This window comes from Paroedura picta, chromosome 8 (genome assembly GCF_049243985.1).
Source record: "Paroedura picta isolate Pp20150507F chromosome 8, Ppicta_v3.0, whole genome shotgun sequence".
Classification (NCBI taxonomy): Eukaryota; Metazoa; Chordata; class Lepidosauria; order Squamata; family Gekkonidae; genus Paroedura; species Paroedura picta.
Genome location: NC_135376.1, coordinates 14,579,661 through 14,595,081, shown reverse-complemented (window position 1 = coordinate 14,595,081; position 15,421 = coordinate 14,579,661). Strand labels below are relative to the sequence as shown.

At 47.2% G+C, this 15,421-nt stretch overlaps 1 protein-coding gene across 8 annotated transcripts; it reads left to right on the top strand.

Moving 5' to 3' along the window:
* The first annotated feature begins 452 nt into the window (after positions 1–452).
* Positions 453–12,776, top strand: MYNN (myoneurin). Of its 8 annotated transcripts, XR_013233424.1 has the most exons (9): positions 453–583; positions 2,480–2,775; positions 3,369–4,186; positions 5,583–5,742; positions 5,855–6,033; positions 7,158–7,241; positions 8,289–8,375; positions 9,897–10,270; positions 12,641–12,776. XR_013233424.1 is itself a non-coding variant. In XM_077348461.1 (8 exons), exons 2-8 carry the CDS (start codon positions 2,510–2,512, stop codon positions 10,157–10,159), a joined length of 1,611 nt encoding a protein of 536 aa, XP_077204576.1. In that variant the 5' UTR covers positions 453–583; positions 2,480–2,509; the 3' UTR covers positions 10,160–12,776. The 8 variants fall into 8 exon arrangements, 7 of the variants coding, with proteins under 7 accessions (XP_077204576.1, XP_077204575.1, XP_077204571.1 ...); XM_077348461.1 differs by having other exon boundaries at positions 2,480–2,645; positions 3,485–4,186; positions 9,897–12,776; XM_077348460.1 differs by having other exon boundaries at positions 8,289–8,365; positions 9,897–12,776.
* The last annotated feature ends 2,645 nt before the right edge of the window (positions 12,777–15,421 follow it).

Here is a 15,421-nt window from a genome sequence, read left to right as displayed (position 1 = left end):
GAATGGCGTAGCTCTGTTTAGGATGGCGGGGTAAATATTGGTATTATGATTGCAGGAAAGTTATTAGATGCCCCCCATTTTTTATTATTTTATTTTTTTTGCAGAGGATTGCTGTAACTTAAAAGTAACGATTTCCAACTGTTGGAAATTTTTTAAAAATGCGACACTTTGAAGCTGCCTTTATTCCCACCCAGCCGCTTTTGTCCTACGTCCTTTGCAATAAAACCCAGCGACCACCTGCAATACGCGCCTTTCATCCACCCGCCTGGCAATGAACTGGTTAAGCGCGGCGCGCGCCCAGGGCTCCCCACCCCCACCACGCTTTGTGGCGCTAGGCATCATGGGAAGCACATCTCCTCTCCCCCCCGCCCTGTCTCTCCGGGAGCGCTCACTCCGCTCTGCCCCCACCCCCTCCAATCCAATCCTCCCACCACCCTTTCGCTGCCAGAGTCGACCGAGGACGGAAGTCGGATTCGGACCACCAGCTCCGCCCTCCGAGGGCCGCGTCATCGTAAAATGGCGGCTTGAGGCGCTCAAGGTTCCGTGTCCCTCATTCATCTCCCCCCCCTCCCGCCCCTTCCAGGTGTGTTTGCCCACTAAGGGCCGCGGACTGTGGTTGGGCGGAACCATCTGGACTGCGGGGTGGGTGCATGTGTGGGATGCGGTGGAGACCTCCAAGCAGACGGGAGGGAAGCTGGTAGGGAGGAGGGAGGGTCTGACGGGCGGGGAGGGCGAGTGGGGCGGCGTGGGTGCGGGGCACGGCTCACCCGCCAGTTGTGAAGACGGGAATGGGAGGCGAGGACGAGGGTGGCCCCTTTCCCGCAGACCGACGTCGAAGCTTCTCTCTAAATAGCTCTTTGCAAGCAGCCGCGAGTCCGAGGAAACACGCGTGTCTGCGGGCTGCACGTGTGCATGCTATCGCCAGATTTATTGGGCGGCAAGCCCTGCGCACGCCAGAATGGTCTCGTTCCGATTCAGACTAGTTTACGGGTTTGGACTGGCATGAGATGGTTGCACTGTAAGAAAGTAGGGAGGCTGGGAGAGGCGTGCAGGGGTGAGGGAGGGGATCATGGCAAGGCTAAGGTGACCAGATAGTCCCACTTTTGGAGGGACATCTGGGGGCACCTGGCAAATTGTACTTATGTTGCAAGTAAAATATATATATATTACAATACTATTTTTGCGTTCTATGAAACTTTTTGTTGCACCATATTTTTAATCAAGAACCCCCCCCCCTCCCCGGTCAATGGTGTCCCGCTTTACCAATGTTAAATTCTGGTCACCTTAGGTGGGTCAGCAAAAGGGTGGAAGGGTGAAGGGACAGGATGGCTGAAGGTACCTCAGTGTGGGACAGTGGGCCTTGTGTGCTTCCCTGGGCCAGACTGAGTAGACTAAAGGGTTAACTGTTGTCCGAAAAACAGCATGTAGTCCGGGGGTGGCAAACTGGCTCTTCAGATGTCTGTGGACTACAGTGACCATGAGCCCCCGTCAGCTTGGTATTGGCATTGCCTCAAGGTCATTGTAGTCCATGGACATCTGGAGAACAACAGTTTGGCCACCACTGGTTAAGGAATCCCTGGAAAACGTGGATAAAGGGGCAGTGGTTTAACTGGAACTGCAGTGGAGGGGGATATACCCCCTCCCCAGTCCCTTGGTCTAGAATCAAGGCACAGTTATCTTTGCTCCTCCTCCTGCCTTTTTGGCATCTTTCTTTACTTGTTTAGGAGGTTGATTTCAAAAGCTGTCAAAATAGTGGAAATAAATTCTAGAATGATAAGAGTCATAGTTTGCTTTCCTATCACTGGGATATCTCATTCTGTGAGCTTTAGTAATCTGGTCACTTGAAGTGATATACCTAGGACGGTGGTCTGTAAAGTGATCTTAATTAGTGATATTATACTGATGAAATGTTTGTAAAACCTTGTTCGTGTACACAGATGGTGGTGGATGTTGGTCTCCATATTTTACAGAGGTTCCACATGGAAAGAAATAACATGTAGTTTGCATTCAGGGCTATCACGTGTGGCTTGACCGCAGTGAATCCGTGCTTCCATAGATTTTTCACTCAAGTTCACTCATAGAATTGCTCTTTATAACAGTTTATATTAGGATGGTGTTTTTTATGTAGATATTTCTGAAGACAAATTTTTTGGAATTTATTTCTCTGCGTCTGCTGTCCTGAAGCTATCACTAACGAACGAATCGCTGTAATTTTGCTGTAAGCACTCTATGCCAAAACTAAACCATCCAGTGGCACCTGAAAAATACATTTATACTAATAACCATCTCTATGACTGTTTTGCTGTCAGATCTAATTTTGGCCAGTAGAAGTCCTGCTTAGCTGTGCAGTAGTTAAACTTCTTTCTTGCTTTATGATTTCACATAAACCCTTTGGATACTGGGCAGAGACTATGGTTACTACAGAATTCTGTACAGAGTCTGGTGCCCAGCCACTAAAAGTGTTCCTTTGCCTTCTCAGGCCAAAGAAGTCAAGCCCTGATTCCCCAAAATGCAGTATTCACACCACTGTGAGCACCTCCTGGAAAGGCTGAACAAACAGCGAGAGGCAGGTTTCCTGTGTGACTGCACCATCGTTATTGGTGAATTTCAGTTCAAAGCTCATCGAAATGTGCTGGCTTCCTTCAGTGAGTACTTTGGGGCTTTTTACAAGGACGCGTCTGACAGTAACGTAGTTTTGGATCAGAATCAAGTGAAAGCCGATGGATTTCAGAAACTTCTGGAGTTCATATATACAGGAAATTTAAACCTTGACAGGTAATATTAACGGGGTTGGGTTTGGGATTGTTTTAGCACTCAGAATTAATTCAGTACAAAGAAAGCTTGTATGTACAGGAAAGACCCATTTTTAAGGGAGGGGCTATGGCTCAGTGACAGAGTGTGGAATTAGCATGCAGAAGGTCCCAGGTTTGATTTCTGGCATCTCTAGCTAAAAGGATCAGGTAGTAGGTGGCTTGGAAGACTCCTGCCTGAGACCCTGAAGAGCTGCTGCCAGTCAGAATAGACAGTACTGATCTAAATAGATTAGTGGTCTGATTCCCCCCTCCTCCACATGCAGCCAGCTGGATGGCCTCGGGCTAGTCACAGCCCTGTTAGAGCTGTTCTCCCAGAGCAGTCCTGTCAAAACTCTCTCAGACTCACCTGCCTCACAGAGTGTCTGTTATGGGGAGAGGATGGGAAGGAGATTGTAAGCTGCTGTAAACTGCTTTGAGACTCCTTTGGGTAGTGAAAAGTGGTGTCTAAAAACCAACTCTTCTTTTTATCCAGTTTGCCTACTTATACCAATCATTCAGCCGTTTCTGTCGTCTTCGCCCAGCACACGTTGTCATCTAAACCTTTTTCCCTTGCAGCTGGAATGTTAAAGAAATCCACCAGGCTGCCGATTATCTCAGAGTGGAGGAGGTGGTCACTAAGTGTAAAATAAAGATGGAAGACTTTGCTTTCATTGCCAACCCCTCTTCTACAGAAACCTCTAGCATCACTGGGAACATTGCACTGAACCAGCAGACGTGCCTGCTCACCCTCCGCGACTACAATAGCCAGGAGAAATCCGATGCCCCTTCGGCAGACACCGCTCAGGCCCCGGCTGCAAAAGCAACCCTGGAAAAGAAATCCGCTCAAGGCAAAAAGCGGAAGAAGTCCTTCGTCGCTCAGAAAGGCCTGCCGGACAAGCCAGCGCAGTGTCCAAGCGATGTCATCGAGAACTCTTTGGGGGAGATGTTCTTCAATGCAAATAAACTGGCCACTGAGATCACGGAGCAGGCCGCCCAGGGCGGGGAGAATTCAGAGCTGCAGCTGGCGCCCGTGGTGGAAAGCGAAACCTTTACTGCCCAGGAGATCCTCGCCCAGGAGATCCTTGTCCAGATACTGCCAGCGAAGCCCAAACGGGGAAAGGCCCAGCAGGGCTGTGCGCTGAAAGAGCACTGCTTGTCCAACATCTCCAACGACAAGAACTCGTACCAGTTGGAGAGCTTGGGAGAGGACCTGGATCCGAAATCTCCCAAGACAAAGCCGGTGTGCAACACCTGCGGGAAAGTGTTTTCCGAAGCCAGCAGTCTGAGACGGCACATGAGGATCCACAAAGGAGTCAAGCCGTATGTGTGCCAGCTCTGCGGGAAGGCCTTTACTCAGTGCAACCAGCTGAAAACGCATGTAAGAACTCACACAGGTAGGCTCTGTGGTTTGTATTGGGGAGGGGAGGGGTAGCCACTTGGGAATTTGAGCTGGAAACATCCATTCTCTCTGATCCTTTCAGACCCAACATGTTGTGGTTTGGTGCCAGTTGGGGCGGTATTGTATGTGGTCCCTGGCATGATCCCATCATTACATTGAGGAGAGTATCCCCACCTGCCTGAGCAGGGTAATATGTACATGTAATAGTGATTGAATAACATGTTGCCCCGTCTTGAAATTAACTCCTATAGTTACAGAACTGTACAGGTGGAATTATCATCCCCCAAACTGCCCGTTCAACCCTTCCCTCTGTCAGAAGCTCTCCAGATTTGTTCCTTTAGAAAAGGGTGATTGTTTTGCTTTGCTCTGTTCATGACCCATGTTTGAGTTCTTGAAATCTACCTAACCTCATTCCTTGATGATCCTTGGGTAAATTCAGAATGAATTGTAATGACTTGGATTTAGACAGAGTGGATCAGATCCTATCAGCTTTTCCACTGATAGTGGGGCTCTTTTGATCACCAAAAATGCTGCACTGTAGATTGTGTGGCCGGGTGTGGAAGCTGCACTGGGGAGGGGAGTCAGATGAGATTGAGCAGAAAAGCTGGTCGCTGGCCATACCTGACGATGAATTCAGTGAAAAGGAACTACACCGTTGATTTCCAAATGTTACAGATAAGAGAAAAACTAAATCAGCAGACCAAAATGATATAGAATCATAGAATCAAAGAGTTGGAAGGGACCATACAGGCCATCTAGTCCAACCCCCTGCTCAATGCAGGATCAGCCCTAAGCATCCTAAAGCATCCAAGAAAAGTGTGTATCCAACCTTTGCTTGAAGACTGCCAGTGAGGGGGAGCTCACCACCTCCTTAGGCAGCCTATTCCACTGCTGAACTACTCTGACTGAAAATTTTTTTTCCTGATATCTAGTCTATATCGTTGTACTTGTAGTTTAAATCCATTACTGTGTATCCTCTCCTCTGCAGCCAACGGAAACAGCATCCTGCCCTCCTCCCAGTAACAACCTTTCAAATACTTAAAGAGGGCTATCATGTCCCCTCTCAACCTCCTTTTCTCCAGGCTGAACATTCCCAAGTCCCTCAACCTATCTTCATAGGGCTTGGTCCCTTGGCCCCAGATCATCTCCGTCGCTCTCCTCTGTACCCTTTCAATTTTATCTACGCCCTTCTTGAAGTGAGGCCTCCAGAACTGCACACAGTACACCAGGTGTATCATTCTGGCCTGCTGATTTCGTTTTTCTCTTATCTGGCCCATACCTGTCTTGCTGACCGGATCGCCTTTGACATGTTTCCCCTACATTTTAAACATGCTGTATTTTAGTGTCCTTCAATGGCCCGGCTAAAATGAGCAGCCTTATTCTCTCCGTAGGCGAAAAGCCATATAAATGTGAACTCTGTGACAAAGGCTTCGCTCAGAAATGCCAACTGGTTTTCCACAGCCGGATGCATCACGGAGAGGAGAAGCCCTACAAGTGCGATGCCTGCAACCTGCAGTTCGCCACTTCAAGCAACCTGAAGATCCACGCCAGGTGAGTGAAAGGGCACTGCCTGGAACTGGCTCTCCCTGTCGGGTCGAGGGCGTTGTCGCGCAGGTACACGGCTGGCGCGTTGGCGGACCGTAACCTGCTCCTTCCCCCCTAGGAAGCACAGTGGGGAGAAGCCATACGTCTGTGACAGATGCGGCCAGCGGTTTGCCCAGGCGAGCACCCTGACCTATCACGTGCGACGGCACACAGGAGAAAAGCCTTACGTTTGCGACACCTGCGGGAAAGCCTTTGCAGTCTCCAGCTCCCTCATCACCCACTCAAGGAAGCACACAGGTGATTCCCAAACAGTTGAGCTGGGAGACATACTGGAGGGGTCCTCCTCTGTTCGGACGGAGGCATCCAAGGAGCCGGAAGGTTGCGTGGAGTTTCCCAAGAAGGGAATACATGGTCTTCATAGCCATATCTGGATCACGAAGTTGAGGAAGGTTGTGCTTTGTTAGACTGCCTAGAAATAGACTAGATTCAAATGGGTCGCCGTGTTGGTCTGAAGTAGCACAATAAAATCAGAGTCCAGTAGCACCTTTAAGACCAACAAAGGTTTATTCAGGGCGTGAGCTTTCGAGTACAAGCACTCTTCGTCAGATGAGTGCTTGCACTCGAAAGCTCACGCCCTGAATAAATCTTTGTTGGTCTTAAAGGTGCTACTGGACTCTGATTTTATAGAAATAGACTGTAGGAGAGGAAATAGTTCTTCACTCAAATAGCCATTAACTAGGGCAGGGGTAGTCAAACTGCGGTTCTCCAGATGTCCATGGACTACAATTCCCAGAAGCTCCTGCCAGCGTTTGCTGGCAGGGGCTTCTGGGAATTGTATTCCATGGACATCTGGAGGGCCGCAGTTTGACTACCCCTGAACTAGGTGATCCATTGCCCCATGATGTAGTGACAGTGTCTAGTTTAGTCGGTCTTAAAGGGGAATGTCTGTAGGCCTAAGGGAGTTGGCACCATAAAGTTTCTAAAATATAATGTAATTATAAACATATGAGCATTTCTTAATAATAATGCAATTTAAATTAGAAACGCCCAAAGGCTTATGCATGGCCTCTGATACAATCCGATCCTAGGAACACACCATTGTCTTAATGCCGGGGACCAAAAGCGTTTCGCCGTAGCTGCCTTTATTGATGGTCTGGCATTGTAGAGTGCTTGTTTTGTACGTATGATTTGGGATTTCCATTGGAAGGACCGTGGGGGGGGGGGGGGAGTGTTGCTGCCAGTCTGAGTAGATCCCGCTGGGCTAGATAGACCATAAGCCTGGTGGTGAACATGAGGCTGCACTGTAAAGGAACTGGACAGCCTCTGTGTGTGTGTGTGTGATTGTGATCTGCAGAGTCCTTTACAAGCATTTGTCTTATGGCTTGTGCAGACAATTAATCAACTCCTCTCTCTCTCTCAAGGGGAGAAACCCTACATCTGTGGCATTTGTGGGAAAAGCTTCATTTCTTCAGGGGAACTCAGCAAACACTTCCGATCCCATACAGGTCAGTTTTCACGCCTACACCTTCCCCCTTCCCACTCCAATTTGTAAATGCCCAGCAGAGGTGTGATAGGTTCATAGAGCTGGGAGGGGCCATACAGGCTATCTAGTCCAACCCCCTGTTCAGTGCAGGATCAGCCTAAAGCATCCAAGATGTATCTGTCCAGCTGCTGCTTGAAGACTACTGGTGAGGGAGTGCTCACCACCTCGATTCCACTGCTGAACTACTCTGACTGTGAAAACTTTCCCCCCATATATAGCTGATATTGTTCTACGCTTAGTTTAAAGCCATTACTGCAGGCCCTATCCTTTGTTGCCAACGGGAATCTTTCCCTGCCCTCCTCCAAGTGACAACCTTTCAGATTCTTAAGGAGAGCCATCATGTCCCCTCTCAACCTCCTCTTCTCCATGCTGAACATTCCCAAGTCCCTCAGTCTTTCCTCATAGTGCTCAGCCCCCAGGGCCCAAATCATAAGAGAGCCAGTGTGGTATGGTGGTTAAGAGTGCCGGACGGGTATCTGGGAGACCCAGGCGGAAATCCCCACTCTGCCATGGGATCCACCTGGGTGATCTCAGGCCAGGCTCAGCCTAGCCTACCTGACAGGGGTGTTGTGAAGAGGAGACTGATGCAAACCACCTTAGGTCCCCATGGGGAGATAAACAGGGCACCAATGCATGTAAATAACCCTATTGCGTTCACAATGTTCTTACTTTTTCATTGCTAGTGTGGATGAATGGAGAGTCCTGGGTTTAAATCCCCCTCACTGATTCAGGCCAGTCCCTCAGTCTGACCTACTTCCCAGGGGTCTTGTGAGGGTGAAATGGAAGCAGGGAAAACCATGTATGCTTCCCTGAATTGTTTGGAGGAAGCGCAGGGTTTGTTTGTTTTTAAAATTAACCCATTCTTAACAGGCAAATTCTTAATTGAATGTATGGACCACTTCATGTTCAATTAGTATAGCATTTTGGCATAAGAGGTTTGTAAGAAATTCTTTCAGTAGGGTTGACTACATTGCATCCATGAAGCCTAACTAGCTATTTATTTCCATAGGTGAAAGACCATTTATCTGTGAGCTGTGTGGGAATTCCTACACAGATATAAAGAACCTCAAGAAGCACAAATCAAAGGTACATGCAGGTGAGTGCTGATTTCTTTAGAATACAATCTGGTGTTTGTAGTAACCTGGACCTCCTTTCCAAAGGCTTGGGGAGTCATTCACAAGTCCTGAGTAGATCAACTTGCACAAGCCTTATTTCAGCACAGAGGCTTTGGTGCAGCTGCTCCTGCCTGCACCACTGTTGATACATCCCTGTGTAGACAGCCCTGACAATATGAGAATTGCTAAGCTTTCCCGAATGGCCCAGGCCACCTGATCTTGTCAGATCTCCGAAGCTTAGCACGGCTGGCCTTGAAGCCTACTTTGATGGGAGACCGGCAAGGAAGTCAAGAGTCGTTCTGCAGAGACAGGCCAGGGCCAACCACCTGTGAACCTCTCTTGCCTCTCTTGTCTCCTACAAGGTCACCCAAAGTTGGCTGTGATGTGAATACTCTTTACCCACATACTCAGAGTGTTTAACGTGTATGTTAGTAACTAGAGTGGAAGCAAGGCTTAATGTTGTCAGTCTGTGTAGAAGCCCGAACTGAAAATTACCTTACTTGCAAGGTAGATGACTTGTCTCCTAAAAGTGCTATATACACATATGTAGGGAATTGTCAGGTGACCTCCCCCCCATTTTTATGGTATCCTGGGGAGGGGGGGAGACACCTAGTCTTGCATATGATTAAATGCATTTATTGGGGGGTTTGTGGATTCCCCAGCAAATCAATTGCTTTTACCCCTAGGAATAAATTATTTTTGATTTTATTTTGAGTAAGAAATGATATCATTAACTGGGTTTGCCTGTTTCATTATGAAGAATTTATATCTCCAGTACCTGGCATTACATGGATAGCCCTACAAAGTAACATATATGTCTGATCCAGCCCTTGTAACAAATTAGTTTGATTTCTCTAGTGTTGAATATGTTTATATTGATGCTTATTAGGTTTTTAGACCACCCTCAGCTGGCTCAGGGCGGTGTACACAATATGCGAACCAACGCCCCCCCCCCCAAAAAAAAACACGTCATTGGAAGGGAAATGAGGAAATATGACATGTCGATCTTGTTTTTTTGTTTTTTTTTGGGGGGGGGGGGGTTAGAAGCTTTGGCAAAGAACCTAAGCCTGATACTTCAGCCTCTTACCCAGTGAGGGCAGTATGAGAGGATCAGAATACGGAATGTTTTAGGAGAGGTTTTTCAGTTCGCAAACCCCTTTGCATATCCAATCAGGTGGGCGGGGCTTAGCACGACAATCAGAATCCAAACAACTCTGACATCTCTTTAGACCTTGAGCAGAACTGGCTTTTTCAGAAAAGCTCATTTGAGGCTCTGCTATTGGAGAGGAGTTGCTTTGCTGGATGGTTGTCGAGCCAGCCTTTTTGCTGGGATGCCCTGTGAAGGGGGTGCAGGGGGGTGGGGGGCAGTGTGAATGCTGTCCCTGCATGTCTCGGTCCTCCTCCGTGGTGCTTGCACGGTGGAGGCAGCTTTGCCCACCCTTGTGTAAAAGCAGCCCATATTGCTTTCAAGAATGGAAATGTTTTAGGCTCTGTCTTCGCAGGTTCCGAGAACCCCCTGGATCCCATCGCGGCCGACCATTCCTTCAACGATCAGGACTCCGCCCCCAATGAGAAAAGCCCTCTGCTGGAGTCGGCAGATGTGAAGCCTTCTGACATAGTGTTGCCTCTTCCCATTGGGTCAGAGGACCACCAGGTGCTGCTGCCCATCGCCGAGAGCCAGTCTCCCCCCTCGGACACGCTGCTGAGGTCGACCATCACCGGATATTCAGAACCTCAGTTTGTTTTCCTCCAGCAGCTGTACTGACACCGGGCACCCCCAGGGGACGTTGGGAGCAAGATCTTTGGTAAAGTGAACATAATCATGCAAGCTGTTTCCAAGCTGGACTTTTGCTTTGGCTCCAATGAGGGACACTTGGTAAGGCACCTGAGGTGTGCAGCTGTTTTTTTCTTACATGTTGCTAATTTAGAACCACGGTTTGTAACTTTCTTCATTTAAAAAATCATGACAGAGTTCTTGTGTTTTTCTAAGGTATGGAATACTTTCTTTCTCACACCCCTTCCCCGCAGCTCTTGTCAAGAATCCTCAGTTCAATAAGTATCCCTTCATTGTTTAGAAGCCAGGAAGGCATCACAAAAGTTTGTTCTGCTTATTTTTACACAGCTCCTTCCTGGGTTTTGGCAGTTGGTGGAAAGGGAAATGGAGCTCTGTGGGGACATGAAGCCGTGTCCAACTATTGGAAATCTTACTTATCAATTCCCTGGCTCCTGAGTCACCCACACATTTCCAAATGTATTTTTACAGCTCTAAGGACTAAAAAAATCTTTTTTAAAAACAATAACTGAGATTCTCAGGAAACTGAATTGTCTCTCTCTCTCTGTACGTGTGTGTTTAAGCACTCGTGTAGAAAGCACGCAACCTGGCAGTACAGTTGAGTACAGGACTTGGATTCGCAGAGTTGTCAGATGGAGCAATCTGGAGTCTGGTTTAGGAGGACCATCCAGAGCGATACTGTGTCTGGAAGCAAGCACTGGCCTGTCGCTCAGAGTCAGAGGCTATGTAACCTGGGCTATCCATCACAACCCGTGGCATTCTGGCTGCTGTCTGTCCTCTCTGGCTCCACAGCATGTCTTTATGAGATATGCTCCATGTCCAGGTGAATGGTTTTGTAGCAGCAGCAGTCTAGAAATCTATGTTGTTCCATCCTTATCACCGAGCTGTGGTGAAAGTATGGTGAATGTAGACAGAGGCGTACAAAATATTGGCCAGCATCCATTGAGTTCTCCCACTAATCCCATGCATGGGTGGAGACTCTGGACTTGTGTCTCTCCCACTCCTATCCCCTTGACAAGTTTATCTCTGACACTGCACCAATTTTGGATGACCAATGATCCTACTGTCCAAAAGAGAATAAGAAAATTATGTGGCTCTTTGGACACCAGTCTCCTCCTCTCACTTCTGTAACTCTTTGTGTGAATGTTAAATTATAATTCTACAGTTCTGGCCCTTAGTGACTTGAAACTTTTAATTTCATGTCTGCATGAATTTCTCAGGCATTTCCACAACTGAACCTCCAGGTTTAGCAAAGACCAACTTGCTGGATCATTCTAATGGTCCCTCTCTAATATTCTGTCCCCACCCTTGAGCAGTCAGAGATGCCTTCAGAAAACTCCATAGAGCAGGATGTGAAAAAGTCATCATCAGGGACCTGCTGCTTCTGCAGTTGGAGAGGCCATTCTTAGCTCTTAGTCAGTTTCCCCTGAGGTGGCCTTAAGGAGAAACACCTGGCAGAAATGCAATAATCTTGATAGGATGAGGATGTGACTTAACATTCTCTTTTGTCACATTTTGGAGCACTGCAAAGTTAGTTAAAAATTAGGCAAACTTTTTCAGTCTCCCAAGAAAGTTAGATTAAAGATGAAGAACAAAGATTATTCTTTTTTTAGCATTGTAGCTCATGCAGTCTTTAGCTGTTTGCTTGCTATTGTCTGCGTCTGTCATTTGGGGAAAACAAATCAGGGAAAGGAAGAGCTGCGGACCTCTGGTTTGTGGGGTGCATTCAAGACTGTGCAACTGATGGAGGAGAGTAATGCAAGGGCTATTATGCAGAATTCTGGTACCAAGGAAACGCTTGGTTTCTCTGCTGCTTAGAATGCAAGTGGCTAAACCCAAGATCTACTTTGTTATTTGGGAAGTCAAATTAGCCATCAGAACAAAACATGTGCAAGTGACTCACTTTGCGTGGTTTCTAAGGCAAGACCAGGCGCCTGTCCAGTCTGGCGGGTGAATTGCACTCAGGTGCAAGAGATTTTTACTAATTCCACTGCCAGAGACTCTCCCACTGCCAGGGATGACCCGGAGAGTTTATAAAGGAGCAAAGCCTGTGCTTTCCCCATTTTTGTAAGGGCTTCTGTCATGTGCTCTTTCACAATTTAGGTTTTCAGAGTGTTGGGGCAGATTCAGGCAAGACACGGATGTTGAGGGAAATAGTTTGAACACGGTTGGGTGTGAGGAAATGCATTACCTGCTTGAAGGCTGCCCCCCATTTCCTCAGTCCTTTGGCGGGCAGAGCAGAAGTGCCACTTGCGTTTCCCAGGATCTGGGTCTTCTTGTCCCTTCTCTCCTCACACTCAAGAGTTTTCGTTAGCCTTTTGGCGCTTCTGTTAGGTGAACTTCAGAAACAAGTCTTTGCAGTTTCCGGAAATATTCTCTAAGCCAACTGATAGCGATGCCCACTTCTCTCCCAAGCACAAAGTAGTTGAATGGCCATCTCGTTTGCTTCTGCAGAATACAGGCATTTTCACTTGACAGGAGACCCTCTCTGCATCGTAGGACTGCCGTGGCCAAACAAGCTCTGGAAAAACTCTTGCCGTTTCAGGATGCATCTTTCTTACAAATATTCTGGTATGTCATTTTTTTTTTTTTAAGAGGCTTCCGGCTTTGGAAAAAGAACCCCGTTCTTAGATTTATACTAGACACGACATAGCTATTTAATATTTATATGGGCGTTACTTTATAGACCTCTCCTAGCTTGCCTTTTGTACATGAAGAGTTTTTAAATGGGTGATTGGTTTTTAATGCCGTACACTACACACAGGCTCTGAGAGAGCTGAAACCGATTGTAGCAATAATTATGAGCACTTCCAACTTGACCGTGATAGACAGAAGTCTTGGGCGGTCAGGATATGATTTCTACTCAAATATACTCATTTAGTGGACCTATACTGATACGAAGTTTGGTAGCCAAGAGGGTTCTGCTTAGTCCTCATGAGGGCACATGAAGCTGCCTTATTCCGAGTCAGACCTGAATCCATCTAGTTCCATATTGTCCACTGTGAGGCAGAGAACAGCTTTTCTTAATAGAAACGTAAGATTGAACCTGGGACCTTCTCCATGCAAAGCCTGTCTTCTGGCATTGAGCTATGGACCTTCCTGAGCCATTGCTCTACCCCAGAGCCCGGCACCTTCGTTAATATGATGCAGGAGCATTCCACGCATCTCTTATGTAGGTCTCACTGCAGTCAAGCCTCATCTGCAGTTGGCAAGACTTTGCAGTTAAATTTCAGATCCAGAAGGTCTGCCCATTCATGAAGGGCTCCGTTAACTTGCAGGGGCTTCGATGGGCAATTTGGGGCTCAACCTGCTCTTCCTGAGGAGACAGGTACTCCGAGTCCAGTTCTTAACTTGGAAAGATCCTACTAGAATCACCACCATACTAGTTCTAAGATCATGAGGTGCTCCCTGTGAGTTTAGAGCCGGTGATCCTCTCTGGTTGAAATGACTTTTGAAATATTTTTCACGTGTACATACAAAGCATCTTTCTTCTCGTTTGTGTGTCTGTATATAGCCTGCCTCCTGCTTTTATACTCCCCACCAAAAGGGGGTCATGTAAATATGCAGCCTGCAATATTTTAAGGTTAGAGTTGAATAAAATTTGTTTTGTAACATTTCTTGGCTCCTGAAATTGTTCACTTTTATCATGGGTGCTGTTGCATTTGCAGTACACACAGCCTTACATCCACCATTTACATCAGGGGTAGGCAAACTGCGTCCCTCCAAATGTCCAACACTACAATTCCCATGAGCCCCTGCCAGCATTTGCATAAAATATGCATGAAATATGCTCATAAAAATATGCTTTCAGCCGAGTTGAGCTTCTGCATGTAAGATCTTAAGCCTTGCAGCCATCTGCTTGACTCTCTTCCTTATATCTGGGAATACTGGGAGGGGGGTATGCTTCTTGTGATGTGTGCCATTTGCCATGGTTAGACTCCTCCATTGAGAGGGCCTCTTCTCTCTGCCAAAGTCAAAAGCAGTTGTGGCTGTCAAAAGCTGCAGGGAAAGGACAAGCCCTGTCATTGGAGGGAAGCATTCCTATTTAACACCCAACTCTATATCATCATCCCTCACTGGCAGTCTTCAAGCAAAGGTTGGATACACACTTTTCTTGGATGCTTTAGGATGCTTAGGGCTAATCCTGCATTGAGCAGGGGGTTGGACTAGATGGCCTGTATGGCCCCTTCCAACTCTATGATTCTATGATCTATCATCATCTATCCCTTGATCTATTCAATAGAGGGGACAATTATGGCTTTGCATTGCATCTATCGTCTCTGGGCTGTGTGCTCTGAGAATCCGTCAATGACATCCTTTTTCAGTGCAAACCATATCTTGCTGCTGTAGCTAAGGTGTGAACTCTGGCTTGCGGCTGAGGCTGGCTTGCCATCCTGGCTTTTGAGGGGAAGCACAGACTAGTCTGTAGATCAATTTCCCGTATTGCTCCCAAGACAGTGGGATGGATCTGACCAGCTTCCCTACTCATTCATGTCTCATTCATTTCCTCTCCCTGCTCCTGCATTCATTCATTTCCTCTCCCTGCATGGTTCTTGTACTAGCAGGACTATGATTACCAGCACAGCTTTTAGGTGAGCGTCAAAAGAAGAGCTGTTTTTTTAAATACTTGCTTTTCACTGCCTGAAGGAGTCTTAAAGTGGCTTAAAATCACCATTCATGTCCTCTCCCCAGTGATATGAAGGAGGAGAGTGTTGTAAGAGAACTATTTGGAAGAACAGCTCTAAGAGGACTGCGACTAGTCCAGGCTCACCCAGCTGGCTGAATGTGGAGAAAGTGGGGAATCAAGCCCAGTTCTCCAGAGTCCCACTCTTAACCACTACACCACACTGGCTTTCAAAAGGAACACCTTCCTATTATGCCAGTAGAAAGATTTTGCAAGCAAAGGTCTGTGCCTATGAACGCTTCCATGGGTGGCTACTGGTTCTTGGTTAGCAGAATCAGTACAGCTCCTGCATCGTTTTGGAGCCTATCACACAATAGACCTTTTATAAGCTGCTGTGTATAGCCATGAATATTATAGCTTGAGCATCAAGATGGTAGATTCTCTAATAGTAGAGAGAATGACGCATGCACCAAAAGCAGTGACCCAAGCCAGTTACTGTTGATGCTGCTGCTGAGGCTAGGCCATAAGCCTCAAATGCATTAAAAATGCTGTAATGGACACTTGCCCAGAGATCAAAAACATTTGCTTCTAACTTTGTGGGTTTTTTCCAC